This window comes from Manis pentadactyla, chromosome 6 (genome assembly GCF_030020395.1).
Source record: "Manis pentadactyla isolate mManPen7 chromosome 6, mManPen7.hap1, whole genome shotgun sequence".
In the NCBI taxonomy this organism is placed as follows: domain Eukaryota; kingdom Metazoa; phylum Chordata; class Mammalia; order Pholidota; family Manidae; genus Manis; species Manis pentadactyla.
Window position 1 is genome coordinate 42,011,725 of NC_080024.1, and position 26,774 is coordinate 42,038,498.

Sequence of the window (26,774 nt, forward strand, 5' to 3'; positions counted from 1 at the left end):
ATAGTTTAAAAGGAATTGGTTTACCTGCTTAGATGGCTAAAGCTTTTCACTAATATTTATGAGTGAAACTTCTAAGATGTTCCATAGGCCTAGTTTTCAAAACAATGTTTCCTTTTTTTCCTCCTACTGATAAGAATTATCTTGATTCCTAGAGAAGACTAGGTAGAATACTTCCATCCCAAAAGGCACAAAGAAAGAATACAAGTTCCACCAAGAAGGACTTTTGTTCCCTAAATTCAGATCTTTTATAATATCTGTAAGCCCTTTGAGATGAATAGGGGAGGACTGGGGATTGGGAAAAAGGATGGGTGGGCTTTCAATTATTGCTAGAGCTGCATTTCTGTTCCTATAAAGATTTGATTTCTAATTCAAGTACAGTTTCTTAATTTCTCAAAGAACTGGGTTGCAACTTGAATAATACAGAGGCTGACCCACCCATCCAACTACACTATTTTCAGTTTGCTTCTTTATAGCAGGAAGAAGATCTTCAACTAAGATAGAAATTTAAAAATTCCTATGTTCTAGATTGAGAGCTGTGTGTCTTTGGGATGTTTAGTGAATCCTCCCACAAAAGCTTCACAATGTTTTTCTTTCCCTCTTGATACATAGTTTCATTTTAGCTTAGAGGAAAAGGTCTTTGCAAAGTTCTTATCAGGCTCTGAATATCAGGGTCCAATTTGGCTAACTTCTGACCCTTGACCCTACCGGTTTGACCACACAGCTACTTAAAAAAAAAAAAAATCCTGTCAGGTGTCTTGCCAGGATTCAGCTGGGACAAACAGTAAATATTCCTGGGCAGCACTGAAAACCCTATGGACACAAGAGGCATCCCCAAAGAGGGTGCCAAAAATACTTTCCTCCCAAGATCCAGAGCTACTCCAAAAGAAAACAAAAAGAAAGACAATTCCCCCGACAGCTGAGAACAGGGAGTAGAGCGCTAGCCACAAGTGCACTACAGCCTGTGTTCTCTCCAGCCATGGTAGTGGGGCCGCAGACCTCACACACTTCTCAGGACACAAAATGAGACAAACATGAAGGCAGTCGCTTTTCCCGGGAGGAAGAGGATCAACCACCAGCAGGTCCCCAAAAGCAAATTCCCAAGTCACAGTTCCAAGATCTAATTCTTACAGGTGTTTCTGACAGTACTGTAAGAATTTGGAAAGAAAAAAATGATGTGAAATCTCACATCCCTCCCTTCACCGGCCGCCACGGTCAGAGGCCTGGGAGAGCTGATTCTAGTGAGGATTCCTACCCTTTGATGGCTTCCGCCGGTTTTCTCAGGATCCTATCTGTAGGCTCTGGAGCCAGTGGGATATCCAAGCAAGTCTCATCCTGGACACCAGAAACTACAGAGGGAAAAATTAGTTTTCCCTCTACTCCTTACAGCGAGTGCTCAGCTGAGACCCTTTTTTCTCTAGAGCACCTCATAAATGGATAAGCTTATACAGGTTAAAAGTTCCCCACTGTGGCCACTGTAACTCGAAATTACGAATGCTGTGACTGAAAGTTCTTAACACAAAGCCACGGATTTTCGAGGGACACACGCATGCCCTCTAGCGGAATGGAGGAAGCAGGGTGCTCAGGGGCCAGTGGGTTCTTTGCCTGTCTGGTCATTGCTCCCGAGGGCCATCAGGAGCCGCCTTTAGTTCCCTCCTGACACAAGACTTAAAAGTTTTAATATGCCTCAGTTTATCTAGTAAGAGTTGTTTGAGTGAAAGTTCATTCAAATTTGCCAATCTAGCAGATAGAAATGAACTCTGAGGAGGTGTACAAAGTGAAAGGCTTTTACAGGTAGAAAGGGGTGGTGGGAACAAGGAAGCTAGACTAGGCAAAAGCAGGCTGGTTACACAGGGTTACCTTCCTTCACTCAGCCCGTGCTCCTCAGGAACCTCCTGACGGAGTGCTTTAGGATTACATGTCCGGGAAAACCGGAACCCTAAGGCAGGTCAGTTTGGTGATGTAGGGCTGCGCATAGGTGACTCCATTAGGGGCCTGCTGTCTTGTTTTTTTTTAATAGCAATTACTATGCTATTTTTTCACTAGGTAAGTCATTAAAATCTTTAAAACAAAAACATAAAAACACATGTAATGATAGTCAATAACCGGCAAGTATTACGAACTAACACATGACTTATTTTCACTTCTGCACACGGGAGGTCTCAAATGACAGAGAGAGAGGCTTAAGGCACAATGACGAGCACTGAGCAGTGACCATGTCCCAGGCCCAGCATGCTTCTCTGCTTCACCTCATGTACCTGGTAACTGAACCTCATGAGGGAGGCTCTGCACACACTTTTCCAGTGATGAGCGTGAGCCTTAGGGAAGCTGATTATCCAAAATTGCTTGGCTAGAAGGGGAAGCTGAGATTTGAACTGTGGGACCCCTGCCTCCATTTTGTGACTTCCATCTTGAAGTGTCCTCCATCTTGAATAACTATGTCCCATACATGACCCTTGCCGCCATTTTGTGTCCTCCATCTTGAGTAAGAAGTTTCCCGCTCAAGCCACGCCCATGTGCAACAAGACTCTGACCCTCCTCAGCCAATCAGCTAAGGTCACAAAAAACCACCCCCGTTGGAAAGCCCCTACCTGATTTCCAAAAGTATAAAAGCAAAAAGGGAACTTTGTCAGGGTCTCAGACCGTGCCCTGTGTTCTGACAGGCCACTGAGACCCTAGTTCAAACTAGTAATAAAGACCTGTTTTGCTCTTGCATCTCACGACTGAGCCTGGTGACTGTGCCTCCACACGGGGGACTCAAGGAAACGGGGCACAACAGAACTCTGGTCTTACTCTACAGCCACACTCTTAAAAAGCAGATAATGAACATATATTTACATTGTTTATCTGTTCTGAGAAAGGTTGTGTTCTTTAATGTGAAAAATTGCAAAAATCACTTTGTTATTCCACAAATATACTTTATCAGACATCATTGTTACTGCTGTATTTACCCTCCTTTTTAAAATGTCCAAAGGCAACAAAATACAAGGATAAACTAACCATACATAAACTTCTCTCACTGAATGGAAGGTAAAAATGTTCTAACTTTCCTTCTGGTTCTACAGCTCAAGAAAGCCCTTGACAAAGCCAACGTCAGATCGGCGGAAGTATCCCGGACCAACCTAGAGCTGCGGCAGAGACTTACTGAGCTGGAAAAGACAGTGAACAGTAACAACGAGAAAATAAAGAATCAAAAGGACCAAATTCAGCTCCACTTGTCGGCTAGGGCGAATAATGCTCAGAATATTGAGAGAATGAAGGTTGTATGAGAAACGCAAAGTCTCCCCACACTTCCTTAGTATCTGACAGGGACGCGGCCAGGTCATGGTGCCCCGGGGAAGCCGGTCCAGAGCACTGCCAGTGCCACGTGTTCCCTGGGAGCCGTGGCTGCACCCGGACGGAGCGGCTTGCCTTGGGGCACCCTCTCTCCCCAGCAGAGGCACGGCCACGCCCACGTTTGGTTCTGTATTAGCTGCCCGAGTCGCATTCTGGCTGCCCATCTGTGTCTCCCCAGGACTGCGCAGGAACTTGCTCTTTTGGGGTCAGAGGGCAGACAGGAGGGAGAGCCCAGCAGGAGCTGATGTCTGGGCCTTCAGAGGTTCTCTGTCAGCCTGTAGGCGATAAGAGCAAGCCAGTCTTTCCACTGATCATCTGTCTTTGTTGTTTCCATATTTACTTTCAGCAAATAGAAACAGAATTGAGGCAAATGGAGCTAATTAAGGATCAATATCAGAAAAAAAACTATGAACAGGTAGATGATTTCCACAAACTATTTACCATTCACATAAAACCCCAAACGTGGACAGGTTTAACAACTACCTCCTCCTTTGTGCCCTACCAGTCACTGAGTATCCAGAAATTTGTATCTGAAATGGCTAGCCTACAGAAAGAGGTGCAGCTGTTGGCCAGGAGCCAGTATAATATCTCAACAGAGAATAAACAGCAAGAGCTGCGCCTCGGGGCAGAGCGGAAGATAAGGCAAGAACTGGAGAATCGGTGCCAGGTAAAGGCTTCCGACGTTTCAGCCTGAAGATTATCATGCAATGTATGCCCGAGCTCAGCGTTAGAGCACCTAGATTTTCTAGATTCTGTGGAAGAAAACAAATGTGAACTTCCATCTTAGCTAAGTCCTTAGAATCATAGTTATCTAGGAAAAATCCTATAGCTTTGAATAGCACACGTTCTCTGTTGTCGACTTAAAAATATTCATTTTAAATGCACATATGCGAAATACTTGTTACAAAGCAAGACTTCTGCACTGACTGTCGTTGTCTTTCATGAACTTCGTCCTCCTTGGCCCTTCCCTGTGGGTCAGATGCACCTGCTGCTGTTAGGATTTTTAGCAATTCCCAATCTAATGCAAAGCATGACATTATATCACTGAAAAGGGAATTAAAGAGACCAAGCTCTTTCCTGCCTTCCATCAGAGAATGTCTTCAATGAAAACTATCCCTCCAATTCTGGAAGGAGATGTTAATCACTTTTTCTCAGGAGAATCCATAAATCAAAATCTGTATTCATGCACCTATGTATATCGTAGGTTAAACTGAAAATAGGTTTTATCTTGTATTCTGGTAGCGCCTGAAGTTAGAAAGTACCCCATCATACTTTTATAATATCCCTGCCCACTTATACAATATGGAAGCTTTTTGTTGCATATGTTACATTGGGAGGTTGTAAAAATTCTTGTGTCATGTTTTCAGGAATTGGAACAAACTGTCAGATACCTGAAGAAATATAAAGAGGCAACAGAGAATAAACTGAAAGAAGTCAGTATGGAATCAGAACAGGTAAGCCAGAGCCAGGGTCATAAAGACTTAGATGAACTTCCTCAGCCACAACGACCTTGAAATACACCAGTCAGTGTAGAAACCATCATTAATATAGTTGCCAGGAGTACAAGCACCAGTAACATACCAAGTATAATCTGTTATAAAGAACAAGTAATTTTTAGATTAAGATTCTGTGTCCTGATGAGAATGCTGAAAGGTTAACCCTGAAGCCCCAGTTCCTACCACTAAATATAAGAAGGGAAGACCACCAGGTTTGTGGATTTTAGTGTATCATTTGATATGAAAAATAAAAGTGGAAGCTCTTTGTTCAATCAGTAACTATAAGTGTAAAGTAGGTCCTATTAATTTGTGAAATTGCTTTCTCTGTTCTGTTATGTTTAAAATCATAGTTTCAGAGCTGGAAAGAATATTTGAAATCACTAGTCTACCACAACCACCCCTCACTTTCCAGATTAGAATACAGGTTCTTAAGCTTAAGGTGTCACATTGCCTTTGCTGTCAGTTGATCATGATTCAGCCCTTTTATAGCCATTAAATCACATGACACCATGACTGCCAGGATGGTATATGAAAAAGAATATGGACTCTGACAAACATGCTCTTGAATGCCAACTGTGACACTTACTGTGTCCTTAAGTTATATTTACTTTAACCAGTTACCATATCCATAGAAGTCAGGAAATTAATACCTACTACTGTTATTCTGCATAGTGGCTCAGAATAAGTTTCAATAAATGTTACCTCCCCTCTCATTCACCATACGAGAGGGAACGTGGTGTACAATGCCGTTCCAAGCATCTTTCCTGCCACCCCTGGTAGAGTGCTGGAGAAAGAGAGGGCGTGAATGAGGGGGTGGGAGCGTCACTGTCATCAGGATGCACAGACAGATCTGGGAAATATTTTAACTTTGTAGCTTTCTGAGGCAGATGACAAGTGCAACTCTGTTTTCTTACCTCGCTGTTTTCTACCCACACTGTGACCTGGCTAATATAAATACACAGTGGTACATATTTATTGAGGACTATTTTATGGCAGACACCATGGTAGGTGCTGAAGACATAGAGTAAAGAAGCCAGAGGATGTCCCTGCTCTCTGCAGGGTACTTGCCTTCTCCCAGGAAAGAAAGAAATATGTTGCTCTCTCAGAATTCACAATCAGAAAGTGAAAATGCTATCCACGAAACAAATAGTCAAAGGGGGAAAACCAGTCATTTTACTTTTTATTCTAAAGGATATGTTCTGGAGATGTTTTTAAGCAACATTTGTATAAAATAAAATCCTGTAGGCTCTACCTTCAGAATACCAGAGTATCCCAAGTACTTAGAAAAGTGGCAGGCAGAAAAAGGCCCTTAATAAATACTTGTCAAATAAATGAATACTGATTCCAGATCACCTTCAAAGGTCGAATAACAGAGGGACTATTTTCAAATCTAAAAAAGATAACTGGGAAGTTTAGCTCCTAAGCGCAAAATGTAAAATATTTTAATGATAAAGGACATAAAAAGAATACTACTTTTAGTCACCTGGCCCAGTTTTACTAGATCATTCTATTGCTTTCATAAAGCACAACAGAAGAATCTAGCCTCTACAGTTTAGGGACCTTGGAGACATATTTAGTCTTAGAGAACAGAACTCAAAATTCAAAATACAGCTTGAACTGCCACATTGATTTTCAATGCCATCTTACACTTCCATTCTTATTTTTCTCCTGGGTCCCGTCCTTCCTTAGTTCCCATCCAGGAAATAGTAACAAATGCATGAAAAACACCAAGCTTGCATGCATTCTTAACTTCACTCTCAGAACTCGCTCTCTCATCTGTTAGGATGTGTATTACACAAGTAAGCTGCAAGGACCTTGCAGTCAGAATTTGGGTCTTTTAAATATCTAACTGCTACACAAAAAAACTTAAAAGTGTTTGTTTGTTGAAATTTTTAATGATAACGTTTATATGTTCAGATCACAGCAAACCCGGAACAAGCTCACCACTGGTTTAAGTGCAGGTTCGATGGCCTACAACACGAGCTGACAGAAAACCGGCTGCAGAGGCTTCCCCGGGAGGACAGGTGGCTGGGAGAGGTATGCATGGAGGCCTGGCTGGCTTAAGCCGTGTTTGGATTTGTTCCTTCTCATATTTCTAACTACGGAAGTTCTTCTTTCATCTAGCTTCTCTCCACTTATCTTTAGGTTTCTTTAAACATCTGCTAGGAAAACCAGTGAACTAAATTTCCTTCTTAAAAGTTCCTCCTCTCCCAAACTGTCTGGTTTAAACCCACCCACCTTCATAAACAGGTGATACTCATTACGACACAATAAGTCCTCTGCTCTGCAGATAGTTTTGAGCACTGTTATATTTTCTTTCCAACAGAACCCAGATAAAAGGCAAAACATCATGTCCAGCCAGTCTGTTCTACATCAATGGGAAAACAACAGAATCTTAGACATGTGCCCAAAAAGTATCATTCTGAACTACAGAGAAAGTGACACCTGTGACAGAGGAGCTTATTCATGTGCAGTTACATCGCACTGATGCCTTGAGCCCAGTGACTAGGGCGGGCCTGTTTCCACAGTCATCAGGACATGAAATCTTTGATGTGGGCTGAAGATTTTGGACCTGAGTTTATCCTCTTATGGAGTCTTTGTTTTCAATACAGAACTACCCCATCTTTTGTCCCTTTCCCCTTTTTCCACCCAATAAACTTATATTGATTTGTTTTATGGTAGCCAAGTCTCATGCAACAGATCTCCTATTTTTCTAGTTATACTTTATGAAAACATTTAGGGATGAACTAGTTGATATGGCAACTAAAAGATATGATACCCTGTTTCCATGTTATCAATCTATCCTGTTATCTTGTTACCAATCTAACATCTGGTAGGCTATTCCTGGAAATAAAATCACCTGGAAAATGGTAAAAACTCTTCTACTGTCTTGTAAACATATACCCTCCTGTGCTGGGTAATTACCAGCACATCTTTACCAAGACTACATTTCTTATAGAAGGTAGCTCAGACTGTAATGTCAAAGGGAGCTGTAAATACAAAGAAGTTTATTGAGAATGGCAGTCTGCTCTGCTCCAGGAGACTTGGCTGACCAATGTAGGTGACCCTACATTAAATGTAGCAATAAGTTTAGCTTTATTATGTATTTCAAACACTGAGTGGTGAATTAGGTAATCCAGACAATATATGTAAACAGCTGGCATAATATCTGGCCTAACTGATACCTCAAAACAGTAGATGATGATACTATCAAGACCTAAACCAACTGAACAATTCTAAAATTGGAGAGAATATCAAATATGACCATCAGAGACATACTGAGTGGTGGGCTCATCCAATATAAAAAGATAAAGTTGAATTTCCCGCTAGCTGTGGTCAGGGAGAGCTATGTTGGTCAGGCAGAGTCCTCCCTGATCAGAGCAGAGTAATTTACACAGGGTTTTGGGAAAGCGTGGAGTTAACTCAAGGACTGGGAGACTTTCAGAGGCTTAAGTAGGTTGCCATCATCTGTAGGAGTGTAGTTACTTGGGTGAGACTTGTTAATCGGCATTCAGAGGCAAGTTTACTGGAGTGCAGCCTTTTAACACATCCATGCTGTGTTTGTGACTCAGAAGTTTAGGGCTTAACTGATCGGCAGGCTTGTAAAAGCCCCATCAGGTTGTCTATAATTCCTATGGGACTTATCCCTTTGGCCTCTTTATAAGAACACAGATCTTTGAGGGTATTAGAGAGTCATAACCTTGAAACAGCCTAACAAAGAGCCCCACAGAACAATTCACCTTAGTCCTGGGTTGGCACTGACAATCTTGGTCCTGAATTCTGCATAGAAAAAAAGATGCCAGTTACTGCACAGGAGAAATGAGCAATCTTAACGGGTTGTAACTATGTTGTCCCTGAGTATTGTCATGACAGTCACAGTCACATACCAAGAATATTTTTATCTTCCTCATCCAGAACAAGGACATTTATCTTCACCAATGTATTGTCCTCAAGGGGCACCTTATTGATAAAGTTGGGTAACATACCTTTATATCATTTTTTAGGTTGGCTATACTAAACATTAGCTAGGGAGAATGAGTTATAGTTACACTGGTGATCATTTCTAGTAAACCTTATGTTAGAACAGCCTATTTAGTGTGATGATTTACTAAAGTATTTCTACAATATTTTAAAGTGTTTCTACGGTGTCTACCACATAGTATACTAGCTGCTATTGTGAGTCCACCTTCATCTAAAAGAACCCCAAAACAAGCAAAATATGAAACAATGGTTTTTAAGAGACTGGCCACGATGCAACACAGAACAGCAATCCCTGAGAGAAAGGGAGCGAGTGAGGTGAGCCCCACTACCGCCCCGGCTGACAGGCTGAGAGAGCACCGGCTGCAAGGCAGCCCACACGGGGGCTGGTATCCAGAGCTGAGGAGCCAGAACGGAGAGGCCAGGGAGACAAAGCTGCTCAAGTTCCAGGACAGGAGAGAGCTGCCCAGAGAGACTTTCAGAGGTGACCAGAGGGTCCTCTGAGTATTCAAGTATTCAGCTGAGCACTGATCATGTGCATGGAAGGAAACGACCCGAGGCTGGGATAGGAACCATCCGGAAGGGTAGCAGTAAGAGGGCCCAGTCCACATACACAGGGACAGCCCCCTCCGACGGCACTGGAGGCCACGTGCTGTGCAGGGCGCTGAGTGCACCCAGGGAGACCTGCCATAGCAGAGCGCAGTTAGCCCCCAGCGAACAGGGCTCTGGTCCTGACACATCAGCGCAAGACCCCGGACATTCCACTTCCAAGTAACTAACTGCCTTACAAAACACAGCTTCAGAATATTTAGAGGAATATGACAATATATGGCATTCATTAAGGTAAAATCAGTTTCTGGCACCCAATCCAAAGTTATCAAACATGCAAAGAGGTAGGAAAATATGACCCATAAAGAGAAATAAAAATTGACCCAGAACAAACACATCATAATTGGCAGACAAGGGCATTAAAACATTACAAAAAGATGTATGAAAATCTAGAATCTGGACTCTTACTAACTTTGCTCCAGGTAACCTGTCGAGTGTTTTGCCCTTGGGGATTCTGAGACCATAGCTATTTCTCTGGTAATTTCCCTTTTTTGGCCAGCTTTATTGAGGTGTGTTTGACAAAACTGTATGATATTTAAAGTATACATCATGATAACTTGATATACATTGTGAAAGGATTCCTTCCATCTATCTGGTTAATTAACATCCGTCACTTAACTTTTTTGTTTTTTGGTGAGAATATTTAGTTTCAATTCTCTTAGCAGAGGTCAATTATATATCAGTCTTTTTTAACTATAGTTACCATGCCATACCTTAGATCCTCAGACCTCATTTATTCTCAAAACCCTAAGTCTGTAACCCTTTACCAGCCTACCCTATTTCCGCAACCCCCCAGCCTCTGGCAATCACTCTTCTAACTCCATGTTTCTATGAGTCTGACTTTTATTTTTTTAAGATTCCACATATAAGTGTCTCTGGTAATTTCTTCAATATTCTAATGTCACACAGCTATAATTTGATCATACTTAAGGACTGCAGTGTACTTTATCTGGAAGTTAAGTAAATCATACCTATTAAATCTGTAGTTGTCACAAAGAATAAAGGAATTCCTCTGACAGTGATCCCAAAGTACCATATATGGGTGGAGACTTAACAAAGGACTGGGAATTGTTATAAATTCTCATTTTTTAAAATGGTGTTTCAAAGAACACTCTTTAAAAAAAAAGCAAAATTTCTAAGAAATACGACTATTTGATAATATTTGGTACCTCTCAAGAGCATTTATTTGGGCCTCTTATCTCTGGTGACCAATCTCAGTTCTTTGAGCAAGATGGCTTTATGCTGGCACTGCCCTATATCATATGCTCTATACCTTGAACTTCTTTGGGCAATAGGGACTCTGTAAACCATTTGTTAACGTAAGCCTTTTATAAATGGCCACAAACAGTGTATAAATATGAAAGACTAGAACAGACTGGAATATTTTCTACTTAACAACACCAGAAGAGGGCTTTCCTTAAAGTTCTAATAAGTGATAGAGGATTAAGTCTCCACTGAATGGACTGCTCACATGCCCTCCCTTAACCAACCCTGTGACTTGAAAGATGGATTATACACTGGTTGGCTAGGCCTGGGTGTGAGATGTGTCCAACTCTGAAACTGAGGCTAGTTCCCCAGAGGAAATTGAAGTGATGTTTCCATAAAAAAGGGGATTTGAAGTCAGATCAAAACCATAGATGTCCATCATAGTCATGACTGTTAAGTAGAGAAAACCCACCAAGATGATCACTGCTGAACTTCATTAACACTGCAGCCAGCGAGCTCTGAAGCGGTGCTAGGTGCCTCGTTTATAATGACACTTCTTTTCCTCCAGAGCACTTATATAAGACAGCTACGAGCTACCACATTCTTCCTGAAACTTTAAAAACTGATTCTTCGATAACTTTATATAGGGACTTTGCGGTAGCTAGAGGCAATGGCAGCTGCTTAACTATCTACCTACTAATATTTCCTTTATAAGCAATCTGAAACACAAAAGGGAAAGTAAATTCTACATAAAACCAAATTGTCAGCACAAATTGAAGGCAGGCAATGCCAAATCTTTCAAATAACTAAATAAAATTTGGGAAACACCAAATCACAATGTGTGCTCTCTCACACTTCTGCTCTACTGTTCTGTAGCAAAGGCAGACCAATAAAAAATGCAGGAAAGACAGAAAGAGGAAGCCACTGAAGGGGTCTAAGGATGATCAGAAATCACCACCACAATGACTTAAATACAAGACTAGATCTGGAAACACTAAAAAAGTGTCTGAGCAGATCAGAGCATACCCACAGGAAAGGCACTTAACATAGGCATGATTTAAAGAGGCACCCTTCAATAATTGCATAGCTACTGGAAGGGAAAAACAAAAAGGCAAGAGTAAGGGAGAAGCCTCTTTGGAGATTAGATCAAGAGGAAAGTAAAAAAACGGAAATTTTATAGTTGGTTAAAAAAAAAAGAGGCATAAAAATCAAAGGGCTAATAACACTTCCCACAACCAGCAAAACACAAAACACCCTGGAAAAGTACCTGGACTTTGTTATGCTGACAAAAGAGGGCACAGTGAATCAGAAATACTGCAAACACCGCAATACCATAAACACGAACAAGAGGAAAGTGCATAAGACCTACTGCAGAGGTCAGGAAATGATATTCCCCACACATCAACTGAGAAGAATTTCCCCAAATAAACAATCCTGAGGAAGAAACTAAAAGTGAATAGTCAAGCAAATTGGTTTCAGGCAATCTTTTGAGGATATGAGAAAATACCATGAAACAAATTCAAAAACTAAAGACAAAAAGGGAGAGGCTTAAAGATGGTGGTGTGAGAAGTAAGACAGAAACCTCTTCTCAAAATCATATATAATACAAAAATACAGCAAATACAACTAATCCTGAAAGAGCAACCAGAAAGAAGACTGCGACAGACCACCTACAACTGGAGAAAGAGAAGACCTCACAGAAAAGGGTAAAGTAGCAAAGCTGCCACCTGGTGGGACCCAAGCCCTTCCCCCACCCAGGCTCACTGACAGGAGGAAAAGGAGCGGGAAGGGGGTAGAAGCCTAGGACTGCTGAACACCCAGCCCCAGAGATCTGCTCTGGGAGCGTGAACCCACATTAAATGGTACTCTGGCGATTAGTGGGGTTGGGAAACAAAGACAGGCAGAATACTCAGAGAGACTGAGATTCCAGCTGCTTGTGGACAGCAGGTACCCAAAGCCAGCCAGTCCAGGACAAAAGAAAGACTGGCACTTTGAAAGACTTCCCAACAGCGAGAGGGCTGCTAAAGAGGCAAGGACTGCACAGAGCTCGCTGCTCTGTTAAAAGGACAGGTGGAACAAAATCATCCTGGCACACTCAGCCCAATAGGTTGGGAACTTTTAGAAGCTTCAGGCACTCCATCCCCTTTGGCTGACAACTGCACCAAGGCCCCCCAAGACAATATGGAGCCTGCCGCTCCTTCCTCCCAGCCAGCACAAGTTCACAAACCTGCTGTCCCCGCCATTGTGCAAGGCCAACCAGAAGGCAGTCCCACCTATGGCAGCTAAAGAGGAGTAACACAGGGGCTCCTCCCTGTGCACTAGGCCCACTGGCCCTCACAAGAGAGACAGGCAATACAGCCAGGAAGCAGGAAAGAGCACTTTCCTCCAGACAGGCACTGGTGCCTCTCGACTGTTACCCCGTCGTCACTCCAGGTGCTGGGCAGCTCCATAGTAGAACTTCTGGGCACTAAAGGTCACTGCAGACACAAAAATACTTTTCCATAGTAATCATTAGGAATATGGAACAGCAAAAGAATCTGGTACAAACCTAGTCCCACAAACATCAGAAAGAGGGCTAAGTGAAACAGAAATCACCAATCTTCCTGATAAAGATTTCAAAATAAAAATCAGAAACATACAGGGCCACAGAAAAATATTCAAGACCTCAGAAAGAGACGGAAACTGAAATTACAGTACCTGAAATGAAACATACAACAGAAGGATTTAAAAGCATATTAGATGAGGTAGAGGAGACAGTAAATGGAATAGAAATTAAAGAACAGGAATATAAAAAATTCTGAGGCTCAGAGAGAAAAATGGACCTCTAGGAATGAAAGAATATAAAGAGAACTGTGTGACCAATCCAAATGGAACAATATTCACATTATAGAGTTACCAGAAGAAGAGAGAGAAAAAATGATAAAAAGTCTCTTTGAGGAAATAATGGCTGAACACATCCCCAATGTGGGGAAGGAGATAGTCTTTCAGGTCGTGGAAGTGCACAGCTCTCCCAACACAAGGGACCCAAGGAAGACAACACCAAGACACTTAATAATTAAAATGGCAAAGATCAAGGAAAATGACAGAGTATTAAAACCAACCAGAGGGAGAAAAAAAGACCACATACAGAGGAAAAACCATCAGGCTATCATCAGCCTTCTCAGCAGAAACCTTACAGGCCAGAAGGCACTAGCATTATATATTTAATGCAATGAAACAGAAGGGCATCAAACCAAGAATACTCTACACAACAAGATTATATTTAAATTTGAGGCAGGGATTAAACAATTTCTAGGTAAGCAACACTTGAGGGAATTTATTTCCCACAAATCATCTCTACAGTTTATTTTAGAGGGACAGCTTTGGAACGAAGTGCTCCTAAAGCTAAATAGCTGTCACCAGAGAAAATGAAACTACAGTAAAGGAAGAAGACTAATTAATTACTAACCAAATGCAAAATTAAATCAACTACATACAAAGTCAGGCAAGGGATATACAAAGAGTACAGAATATGACACCTAATACATAAAGAGTTGAGGAGGAAGAAAAAGAAGGGAGAAAAAATAGCCTTTAGATTGTCTTTGGAATAGTGTAAGTGAGTTAACTTAGACTGTTAGTAAAGAAGCTTCCCTTGAGCCTTTGGTAACCACAAATCCAAAGCCTGCAATGGCAATAAGTACAAATCTATCTATAATCTCCCTAAATGTAAGTGGACTGAATGCACCAATGAAAAGACCCATCTATAGGCTGCTACAAGAGACTCACTTCAAACCCAAAGAAATACAAAGACTACAAGTGAATGAATGGGAAAAGATATTTCATGCAAATAATAGGGAGAAAAAAGCAGGAGTTACAGTATCTGTAATCAGTGAAAACAGACTTGAAAGCAAGGAAGTAAGAAGAGAACAAGAAGAACATTACATAATGATAAAGGAGTCAGTACAACAGGAGGACATGACCATTATAAATATCTATGTACCCAATATAGGAGCATTAATTATGTAAAACAAACACTTACAGAACTAAAGGGGGAAATAGTATGCAAACTATTCATTTTAGGAAACTTCAACACACCACTCACTCCAAAGGAAAGATAAACCAGTCAGAAAATACGAATGGAGATAGAGGCACTAAACAGCAGATAAGAACAGATGCACTTAACAGACATCTCCAGAACACTCCACAGAAAAGTAGCAGGATACACATTCTTCTCAAGCGCACATGGAACATTTTCCAAAATAAATTGCTTACTAGGCCACAAACATTCAAAAAGACTGAAAATGTAACAAGCAGCTTCTCAGACCACAAAGGTATGAAACTAGAAATAAATTATGTAGAGAAAACAAAAAAGCCCACAAACACATGGAGGCTAAGCAACATGTTTCTGAATAATCAGTGGATCAATGACAAAATTAAAACAGATCAAGGAATACATGGAGAAAAATGAAAACAATTCAACAGCCCAAAACCTTTGGGATGCAGCAAAGGCAGTTCTAAGAAGAAAGTATATAGCAATACAGGCTTACCTCAAGAAAGAAGAACAATCCCAAATGAACAGTCTAAACTCATAATTAATGAAACTAGAAAAGGAAGAATAATTGAGTCCCAAAGTCAGTAGAAGTAGGGACATAATAAAGATCAGAGCAGAAATATATAAAATCGAGAAGAATAAAACAATAGACAGAACCAATGAAACCAAGAGCTGGTTCTTTGAGGAAATAAACAAAAGAGATAAATCCCTAACTAGACTTATCAAGAAAAAAAGAGAGTCTACACAAATAAACAGAATCAGAAATGAGAAAGGAAAAGTCACTAGGGACACCACAGTAATACAAAGAATGATTAGAGAATACTCTGTAAAGTAATACGCTAACAAATTGGAACCTAGGAGAAATAGACAACTTTCTAAAAAAATAGAACCATCCAAGACTTACCCAGGGAGAAACAGAAAATCTGAACAGACAAATTACCAGCAATGAAATTGAATAGGTAATCAAAAAACTACTCAAAGACAAAATCTCTGGATCAGATGACTTCACTGCTGAATTTTATAAAACACTTAGTGAACACCTAATACCCATCCCACTTAAAGTTTCCAAAAAGTAGAAGAGGAGGGAATACTTCTAAACTCATTCTGTGAGGCCAGCATCACCCTAATAACAAAACCAGGCAAAGACACCACACACAAAAAAATTACAGACCAATATCCCTGAAGAACATGGATGCAAAAATACTAAACAAAATATTAGCAAACCAAATTCAAAAACACATCAAAATGATCATCCATCTTGGTCAATCGGGATTTATCCTAGGGTGCAACGATGGGACAATATTAGAAAATCCATCAACATCATCCACTACATCAATAAAAAGGACAGAAGTCACATGATCACCTCCATAGATGCTGAAAAACCATTTGACAAAATTCAACATCCATTCATGATAAAAACTCTCAACAAAATGGGTATAGAGGACAAGTACCTCAACATAATAAAGGCCATATATGACAAACCCACAGCCAACATCATGCTTAACAGTGAGAAGCTAAAAGCTTTTCCTCTAAGATCGGGAACAAGACAAGGATGCCCATTCTCCCCACTTATATTCAACATAGTACTGGAAGTCCTAGCCACAGCAATCAGACAGCACCAAGAAATAAAAGGCATCCATATTGGCGAGGAAGAAGTTAAACTGTCACTGTTTGCAGATCACATGATATTGCACATAAAAAGCCCTAAAGAATCCAACCCAAAACTTCTAGAACTAATAACTAAATTCAACAAACTTGCAGGATACAAAATTAACACACAGAAATCTGCTGCATTCCTATATACTAATGATGAACTAGCAGAAAGAGATATCAGGAAAACAATTCCATTTACAACTGCATCTAAAAGAATAAAATACCTAAGAATAAGCCTACTCAAGGAGATGAAAGACCTATACTCTGAAAACTACAAGAGAGTCTCGAGAGAAATTAAAGAAGACACCCATAAATGGAAATGCATCCCATGCTCATGGGTAGGAAGAATTAGTATTGTGGCATTAATAAAGTGGTCATCCTGCCTAAAGCAATCGACAGATTCAATGTGACCCCTATCAAAATACCAACAGCATTCTTCAATGAACTAGAACAAATAGTTCTAAAATTCATATGGAACCACAAAAGACCTTGAATAGCCAAAGCAATCCTGAGAAGGAAGAATAAAACTGGGGGGATTATGCTCCCCAACTTCAAGCTCCACTATAAAGTCACAGTAATCAAGACAATTTGGTACTGGCACAAGAATAGACCCATATATCTGGAATACAATAGAGAGCCCAGATATAAATCCACACATATATGGCCACTTAATATATGATAAAAGAGCCATGGTTATACAATTGGGGAAACGACAGCTTCTTCAACAACTGATGTTGGCAAAACTGGACAGCTTCATGTAAGAGAATGAAATTGGAATACTGTCTTACTCCATGCACAAAAGTAAACTTGAAATGGATAGAAGACCTGAATGTAAGTCATAAAACCATAAAACTCAAGAGGAGAAAACATAGGCAAAAATATCTTGAATACAAACTTGAGCAACTTTTTCCTGAGCACATCTCCTTGGGCAAGGGAAACAAAAGCAAAAATGCACAAATGGGACATCAAGCGAAAAAGCTTCTGTACAGCAAAGAACTTTTCAAATATAAAAGTTCAACAAAGATTGTTCCATCAGCAGAACAAAAAGGCATCCTACAGTTGAGAGAATATATTCATAAATGACATATCCAACAAGGGGTTGACATCCAAAATATATAAAGAGCTCACACGCCTCAACACCCAAAAAGCAAATAACCCAATTAAAAATGGGCAGAGGATCTAAACAGACACTTCTCCAAAGAAGAAATTCAGATAGCCAGCAGGCACATGAAAAGATGCTCCACATCACTAATCATCAGGGAAATGCAAATTAAAACCACAATGAGATATCACCTCAGACCAGTTAGGATGCCCAACATTGCAACAACAAATGCTGGTGAGGATGTGGAGAAAGGGGAACCCTCCTACATTGCTGGTGACAATGTAAATTAGTTCAACCATTCTGGAAAGCAGTATGGAGGTTCCTCAAAAAACTCAAAATAGAAATACCATTTGACCCAGGAATTCCACTCCTAGGAATTTACCTGAAGAAAACAAGATCACAGATTCAAAAAGACATATGCACCCCTATGCTTACCGCAGCACTATTTACAACAGTCAAGACATGGAAGCAACCTAAGTGTCCATCAGTAGATGAGTGGATAAAGAAGATGTGGTACATATACACAACGGAATATTATTCAGCCATAAGAAGAAAACAAATCCTACCATTTGCAACAACATGGCTGGAGCTAGAGGGTATTATGCTCAGTGAAATATGCCAGGCAGAGAAAGACAAGTACCAAATGATTTCACTCACTTTTAGAATACAACAAGAAAGCAAAAACTGAAGGAACAAAACAGCAGCAGACTCACAGGACCCAAGAAGAGAGTAGCAGAAAGGGAAACGGGGTGGGGGACAGCAGGAAGGAAGGGAGGGAGAAGGGGATTAAGGGGTATTATGATTAGCACACATAATGTAGGGGGAGCATGGAGAAGGCAGTATAGCACAGGGAAGACAAGTAGTGATTCTATAGCATCTTACTGTGCTGATGGACAGTGACTGTAATGGGGTATGTGGTGGGGACTTGATAATAGGGGGGAATGTAGTAAACACAACGTTGGTTACTACTATCCTTATAAGACTGTATATCAATGATACATTAATTTTTAAAAAGCCTATACACACTTCTGACTGAAAGCTTGACCTTTTGAATGGTAAGAGGTTTTCCATCAGCCACAGAAAGATAACAAACTAAAGAACATACTGCTTCTTGTTACTACATCAGGCTCTGAATTTGTATTACCTTTTTTGTACCAATTATTTCTGACTCTTTTTCATTGGACATGATTACAGATCAGTGATTACAATTTATGAAGGCTAAGGCTCCAAGAAGTTAAATAACTTGCCAAATTTTAAAGACCTAGTTATTTTCAGAGCTGATAGCAACAACTTGGTTTTATAAATCAGGATCCTTTCATTATAATACTGTTCTTTCTTCAATTGTGATACTTTCAACAACTTCTAACACCAACACAGTTTCAAATATAAAAGTTCAACAAAAATTAAAATTAAAATTTCATATGAAATAAATTAGCTGTATTATTCTTTAAAGAAAAAAAGATTGTAATCAGGCTAGCTGGTCACCTTTTAGTTCAACGAAGGTGGCTTTCCACCTCATTCTACCTCACAACAAAAGCCTTTATATTTAGATGGATCATACATTTTAAGGGAAAAACACTACTTCTGGGTACACACTGAAAAGAATTAAAAGCAGGGATTTGAACAGATATTTGTACACCAATGTTCACTGCATTATTCACAAGAGCCAAACGATGGAAACAACCCACATGTCTGCCAATGAATGAAAAAATAGAATTTGGTATATATGGAAAATGGGATATTGAATACTCAGCCTTTGAAAGGAAGGAAATTCTGACACATGCTACATGGATGAACCTTGAGGACATCAAGCCAAGTGGAATGAGCTGGTCACAAAAGCACAAATACCACTTGCCTGAGGTCCGAAAGCAGGGATTCACAGAAGCAAAGTAGGACAGTGGGCTCCTGGGTTTGAGGGAGAGGGAATAGAAAGTTATTGTTGAGTGAGTACAGTTTCATTTGAGGAAGATGAAAAGGTTCTGGAAATGATGGTGGTGATGGTTGTATGAAAATGTGAAGGTACTTGCTGATGGGGGGAGTCTAGTAAACATAATGTTCCTCATGTAATTATAGATTAATGATACCAAAAAAAGTGAATATATTTAATGCCACAGAACTGTATGCTAAAAATGGCTAAAATGGTAAATTTTATGTGATGCCTATTTAGCCACAATTTTTTAAAAGGAAAGGAACAAAACCATAAAGGAACTAGCTTGTATGAATGGAAAGTTTTGTTATTTGGGCAAGAAAGACATTTCTGACACCAAAGGCAGAAAATCCAAAGAAAAAAGAGTCCTTTCTCTTATAAACAAAATTAATAAACAACAAATCTACTGAGGTTCCTCCTCCTCCTCTTCTACCTTCCTGTGCCTCGCCCCTGTGGCACCTGGAAAGGGAGAGAGACGAGGCCCCCCTCTGGGCCATCAGCATGGCACCTATGCAGATCCCAGCACACAGCTGTGAGAGACCACTTCAGTCTAACCCCACAAAGGATCCATAAGGCCTCACTGTCAGATAAGCCATCATTAGCAAGTACCACAGGTTCCTTTCCCAAAAATCCTCCTGAAATAAAACAGCAAGACTTTTGGAATTTGCAAAGCCTCCAGTAACATTTGGGCTGCTCCTCATCAATAGGGCAGGGCAGGTGCTCTGTTTACTTCCAGTCCCAGGAGTGGTCCTCCTGTTGCCCGGCTACTCTTCAGTCAAACTGGTGAATGGTGGTGATTTTAGAACAATCTCCAGGAAACCACCATTAATACCCACTGAACTCAAAACATATCCTTCATTCTCATAAGTTGATGGACCAGTGAAGAAATCTATTTCAATTCAATGCTTCTTAAAACTTATGTGTTCCACACACTTCTCTGAAGTGCAACAGGAATGACACATGTCAAGTGACAGATTTCTTCCTTCATTTCCTAAGAGCCACCACTTCAGAGACTGGTTTCTGCTCTTTCAAAGCCCTTTCAACATCACTGAATTATTCTACAGTAGCACCACCAATTAGTTCATATCCCAAGCACTCAACAGTCAAAAAACAACCAAGTTTCCAGTGATGCCCCATACTGGCAAATGTAAGCCGTCTTCTCTTCTCCACATGAGCATCTGGTAACACCTATTCCTAACACACTAGTTTCTATTAGACAGTCTAAGGTATCCTACTCAGGGCACAGTGAACTGATGCATCTAAGCCCATTTGTTCAGTGACATGTAATTCATAAAGCTTTTGACCCTTAAGGACTATTGGAAATGCATAAGAACTTTAAAATTCAGATATAATGCCATGAATTAAGAATTCCTTAATATGGTCATTCAAATCCGTATAGTCCAGTAGGCAGCCAATACGGCCATTTCAAATTTAATTAAAATTAAATATAACTTCAAGTTCAGTTCCTCAGTTGCACTAGCCACATTTCAAGAGCTCAATAGCCACAAATCAGGCTAGTCCCCTGATTTGGACAGCACAGCCGTATAGAACATTTATGTCAAAATAGAAAGTTCTAGTGGACAGTACTGCCATGAGTCATGGATCTTTTGACCACAGTCTTTCCAACATTCACTAAATGTCTGCACTTCCTTAACTCCATTCTTCCCAGGTATAGAGACAACATGCTTCTTGGTAGCCCTCAACTTCCATACCAACCTTCTTTCTGTTTCTAGCTTGGGTACTGTGGAACTCAAAGCACTATCCTGTTTTACTACCCTGACCTCACCCCTCCCAGGAATTGTGGGGAACGCTAAGGGGCTGTGCTACACCCAGGGTACACAAGCATGTGTGTGGTAATACTCTCCTCAGCCTATCGCCAACAGCAGCGGGTTCAAGGAGCTGGCTGTAGCCAGTTCACTCATCACGGTGAACGCAGGGATCTCCTGCGCAACAGCACAGCGTGTCTGCTTCTTTTACCCCACAACACACTCTGGATATTTAGAGGCTAGTCACATGGTAACACAAATGTAAGTAACTTTCTGTTTTCAAGCCACAGAGACCTTCTAAGTATTAACTCATAGAATAACTAGTGAAACAGAATTATTTGGGACTAGCAACTCCTGTCTTGGCTCTCTTTGTGACACAGCTTTTCAATTCCGCTCCAGTCTAGAAAAAGCCCTGACATTGTGTTACAGCCTAGAGTCAAGCAGAGATTAAGGTGAGTGCTGGATAGAGTCTACCTGGTGCAGTCGGGACCTGGAACCCCAGTCCATTTCTTCAGTACTTCTGCACCTTTCCAATACCAAGGGAGGGTGCCACTGGGCAGGTGGAGTCTGCCATTAATCATAAGGATTCCTGCCAAAGGAAACTCCGTGATCTCGAACAGCAGTTCTCTTCCAGACGGGTGAAGCTTGTAAGTTTCTGATTTCTATTGCTTTTAACATATATGCCAACATCTCTTCCCACTCCTGCAAGGCTACTTCTGCCTCAACTACTCCAATGTGTCATACTAGCTAAAAAGAGCTACTTTCTGTTGTCTTCTCTAATTATACTATAGCCCCAACTTTCCATTCTTCTGCCAGAAGTAACAGCAAGAATAACTTCAGGAGTTTCTTTTATCTCCTAAGATGCCTGCCAAGTTATCATTCAGAACTGATAAAGAGTTTTCCAGATAAACAAAAGCTAAAGGAGCTTTTCACACTAAACCAGCTTCATAAGAAATGTTAAAGGGACTTCTTTAAGCTGGAAGGAAAGGGCACTAATTAGTAACAACATATATGAAAGAATCTCATTGAGAAGTAATAAAAGGTGTGGATTAATCATTTATTAAGTTAGTATGAAGGTTAAAAGGCAAAAGCAGTAAAAATAACTGTGATTATATAATTAGCTAAGGGATACATGAGAAAAAAAGATGGAAATGATGACATCATAAACAAAATGTGGTGGGGAGAGTAAGTGTTGAGCTTTAGAATGGGGTCAAACTTAAGATTTTACCAACTTAAACTAGACTAGTATAGATATCAGTTGTTATATGTAAGCCTCATGGTAACCAGAAAGCAAAAAACCTATAATAAATTCAGAAAAGATAAAACAATATAAACATGCCACTAAAGAAAGCTAACAAACCACAAAAGAGAGCAAGAGAAAAAGAACTACAAGAACAGCCAGAAAACAATTAACAAAATGTCAATAAGCACATATCAATAATTACTTTAAATGTAAATGAACTAAATTCTTCAGTCAAAATACATACAGTGGCTAAATGGATTAAAAAAAAAAAGTAGCCATCTAAGCCATCTATACACTGCGTACAAGAGACTCACTTTAGACGTAAGGACATACACAGACTGAGAAAAAAGGGATGGAAAAAATTCCATGAAAATAAAAACTAATATTTGGAGTAGCTATACTTATACCAGACAAAATAGACTTTAAAACAAAGATTATAATAAGAGATGAGTGTATTACATAATGATAAAGGAGTCAACACAAGAGGATATATAACATTTGCAAATATTTATGTACTTAATGTAGAAGCACCTAAATATGTAAAGCAAGTATTAGCAGACCTAAAGAGAGAAATTGACAGCAATAGTAGGAGACATCGATACCCCACTTTCATCAAGGCCTATATCATCCAGATGGAAAATCAGTAGGGAAACCCTGACCTTAAACACTACATTAAACCAGATAGACTTACCAGATATTTACAGAACATACCATCAAAAACAACACAATATACATTCTTGTCAAGTACACATGGGACATTTTCCAAGATAGACCATATGTTAGGCCACAAAATAAGTCTTAATATAATAAAAGAAGATTGAAATCATATCAAGCATCTTTTCCAACCACAGTGGTTATGAAAGCAGAAATAAAGGATAAAATCATATGATCATCTCAGTAGATGTAAAAAAAAATCATTTAAAATTCAACATCTATTTATTATAAAAACTCTCCACAAAGTGGGCATAGAGGGAACATACCTCAACATAATAAAAGCCATGTATGACAAACCCATACCTAACCTCATACTTAAAAGTGAAAAGCTGAAAGTTTTCCCTCTAAGAAAGAAGACAAGGATGTCCACTCTTGACACTTTTATTCAACAGAGTATTAGAATTCCAAGCCAGAGCAATGAAGAAAAAGAAATGAAGCCATCCAAATTGAAAATTCAAACTGTTATTATTTGTATATGGCAATGATATTATATATAGAACATGCTGAAGAATCCATTAGTAACCTGTTAGAATAAACAAATTCAGAAAAGTTGCAAGGTACAAAATCAATACCCAAAAATCTGTTGCAATTCTACAGTTACTATGAACTAGCAGAAAAAGAAATTAAGAAAACAACCCTATTTACAATTGCATCAAAAGGAATAAAATACCTAGGAATAAGTCTAAACAAGGAGGTGAAAGAGCCATGTATTGAAAACTATAATACATTAATGATGAAAGAAATTGAAGACAATGTAAGGATATTTTGTGCTCATGGACTGGAAGAATTAATAGTGTTGAAATGTCCATACTACCCAAAGCAATCTATAGATTCAATGCAATCTCTATCACAATTCTACTGGCACCTTTCACAGAAATAAAACAATCGTAAAGTTTCTACTGAACCACAGAAGACCTCAAATAACCAAAGTTATCTTGAGAAAGAAGAACAAAGCTGGAGTCATCACATGCCCTGATTTCAAACTATATTACAAAGCTATAGTAATCAAAACAGTATGGTATTTTCATAAAAACAGACACATAGGTCAATGAAACAGAGTCCAGAAATAGACCCAGGCATGTGTTACCAATTATTTTATGACAGACAAACTAAGAATATATAATGGGGAAGGGATAATCTCTTCTACAAATGGTGCTGGGAAAATTGAGCAGCTACATGCAAAAGAATGAAACTGGACTAGCTTACATTATACATAAAAATTAACTCAAAATGGATTAAGGATGAATTTAAGACCTGAAACCATAAAATTCCTAGAATAAAACACAGGCAGTAAACTCCTTGACATAGATTTTGGTGATGATTTCTTAATTCTGACACCAAAAGCAACCCAAAATAAACAAGTGGGACCATATGAACTAGAAAACGTCTGGACTGCAAAAGAAAACATCGGCAAAATGAAATGACAACCTACTGAATATGTGCAAATCATACATCTGATAAGGTGCTAATATCCAAAATATATAAATTACTCATATACTTCAAGAGCAAAAGCCAACAAAAAACCCACAAGTGATTGATCATTAAGAGGCAGAGGACCCAAATAGAAATTTTTTCAAAGAAGACATACAGATGGCCAACAGGGACATGAAAAGATGCTCAACATCACTAATCATCAGGAAAATGCAAATCAAAACCACCTCATACCAGTCAGAATGGCCACTATCCAAAAGACAAGAAATAAATACTGGTGAGGGTGAGGAGAAAAGGAAACCCTTGTGCACTGCTGGTGGGAATACAAATTGGTATAACCTCTATGGAGAACAGTATCAAAAAATTAAAAGTATAACTATATTTGATCCAGCAATTCCACTTATGGAATTATCCAGAAGAAAATGAAAACACTAACTGGAAAAGACATATGCACCCCCATAATCTCTGCAGCATTATTTAACAAAAGCCAAGACATGGAAATAGCCTTTGTGTCTATTGATGGATGAATGCATAAAGAAGATGTGATGCATATACACACAAGAGAATTTTGTTCAGCCATAAAAAAGAATTACTATAGCTTTGTAATATAGTTTGAAATCTGGCCATTTGGAACAACATGGATAGACTTCATGCTAAATGAAGTAAGGACGTTATACTAAATAAGTCAGAGAAAGACGAAGACCATATAATCTCACTTATATGTCACATTCTTTTAAAAATAGAAAGATACAGAGACTAGATTGGCTGTTACCAGAGGTGGTGGGGAGTAGGAGAGTGGGAGAAGTGGGTGAACTGCTTTATATTGTTTTAGTTTAAATACTTTGAATTTTTTAAAAAGACCAAAACCAAAAATAAGTAGGAGAATACCTTCATGATTTGGAGGTGAACAGAGATTACATAAACATGATGTAAGACACTAAGCATAAAAGAAAACACTGGTATTTGAAATGATAGATTCAAGTAACAAAAAAAAGATTCTCAGAAGTTTATTTTGCCTCTTGAGATGCCTGAAGTTGGCCCACATATATCAGCACTTACTTGACTCCTACCCGCCTCCATGGCGTTTAAAAACATATGTGATAAGTTCTTGGTCGTCCTAGAGAAGACTTCTGGCTTCATGATGAGACTAGATTCATTTGTTAAGGTAAAGCCAAAAGCCTGCTATGAAGCCCTTAAGCAGTCAAGCACACAGGCCATGTACCCTCTCTGTCATTTTTTTATCCTTACACCATTTCAAAGAAGAGCCTTTTAAATCCCTCACATTCCACCTACACCTCCGAGTTTCTGGGAAGTGTAAACTTATATCTGTAGATGCCTTCCCTTCCCCCCACACTCACTCTCTGCTTCTAGCACCTGTTACCTCACCACCCAGGCAGTTTCAATGATCCTACTGTTTGTTTCCTACTTTCTGTCAGACCAGATGAAGATGAGGCTGGTCTGCCTTCAATCTTCCTAAGAACTCCACTTGACTTGCCGGGATCTTCCCTATTTTACTAAAACACAGTCCAACTTTCTTTTGAAGTTTCATGTAGGCTGGCCATAAAAGGGGGCAGGAGGGGAGATGGATAAGTTTGAGACACCAAAATTTAAAACTAAAATTTTACGAAAAGACACAATAAATAAAGCAAAAACAAGCGACTAAGACTTAATTCCACATTAAGAAATGCCTACAATTCAATACGAAAAATAGGACCTAACATTATTTTTAATGGGCAAAGGATACGGCAAAAGCAATTTGGAGAAGAAAAAAATTCGAAAGGTTTATAAACGTGTGAGAACTTGGATTTCTACCTTACTAATATGCAATGGCAACAACCATTTCTCACCCATCAATTGGGGGAAAAAAACATCACTTTTGAAGTGGGCATAGGAAAACAGACATGCTCATACAATTGGCACAGCCCTCTGGGAGAGCAACTTGGCAGTACATACTGAAATCCATGCCCTACAATCCAGTAATTCTGACTATACACAAAGAGACACGCACAATTCTTTGATTTTTCCCTTGGAAGGGTTAAATCAGTTCCTACAAGTCCTATGCATCTTTGGAAGAAAACTTTAGGTCTTTCCACACAAATCATCTAAACAGAACTGTGTGTTGTTACTGATGACTAACACAGCAGAACTTCAATGTGTTACCATGCTAACTGGGTGAATCTCTCAGGCTTACCAGAGACTCCCTAGAAAAAGAGTGGGGAAGGGAAGAGAAAAGACGAGATTATGGAGAGGGGGAATACCCACCCTCTTATTTGACACTGCTGAAAT

At 39.6% G+C, this 26,774-nt stretch overlaps 2 protein-coding genes across 3 annotated transcripts in view; one reads left to right on the forward strand and one right to left on the reverse strand.

Annotated features, from left to right (window-relative positions):
- LOC130684088 (coiled-coil domain-containing protein 150-like) overlaps positions 1 to 7,385 on the forward strand; it is a 28,836-nt gene extending 21,451 nt beyond the window's left edge. The window contains 6 exon segments of the mRNA XM_057503766.1: positions 3,680 to 3,748; positions 3,839 to 4,000; positions 4,701 to 4,787; positions 6,747 to 6,866; positions 7,156 to 7,210; positions 7,213 to 7,385. Of these exon segments, the coding sequence (XP_057359749.1) occupies positions 3,680 to 3,748; positions 3,839 to 4,000; positions 4,701 to 4,787; positions 6,747 to 6,866; positions 7,156 to 7,210; positions 7,213 to 7,271 (552 nt within the window). The 3' untranslated portion in view covers positions 7,272 to 7,385.
- Positions 1 to 26,774, reverse strand: part of LOC118928252 (uncharacterized protein C2orf66) — a 149,766-nt gene that overhangs the window by 122,799 nt on the left and 193 nt on the right. The gene's annotated exons all lie outside the window — the stretch shown is intronic.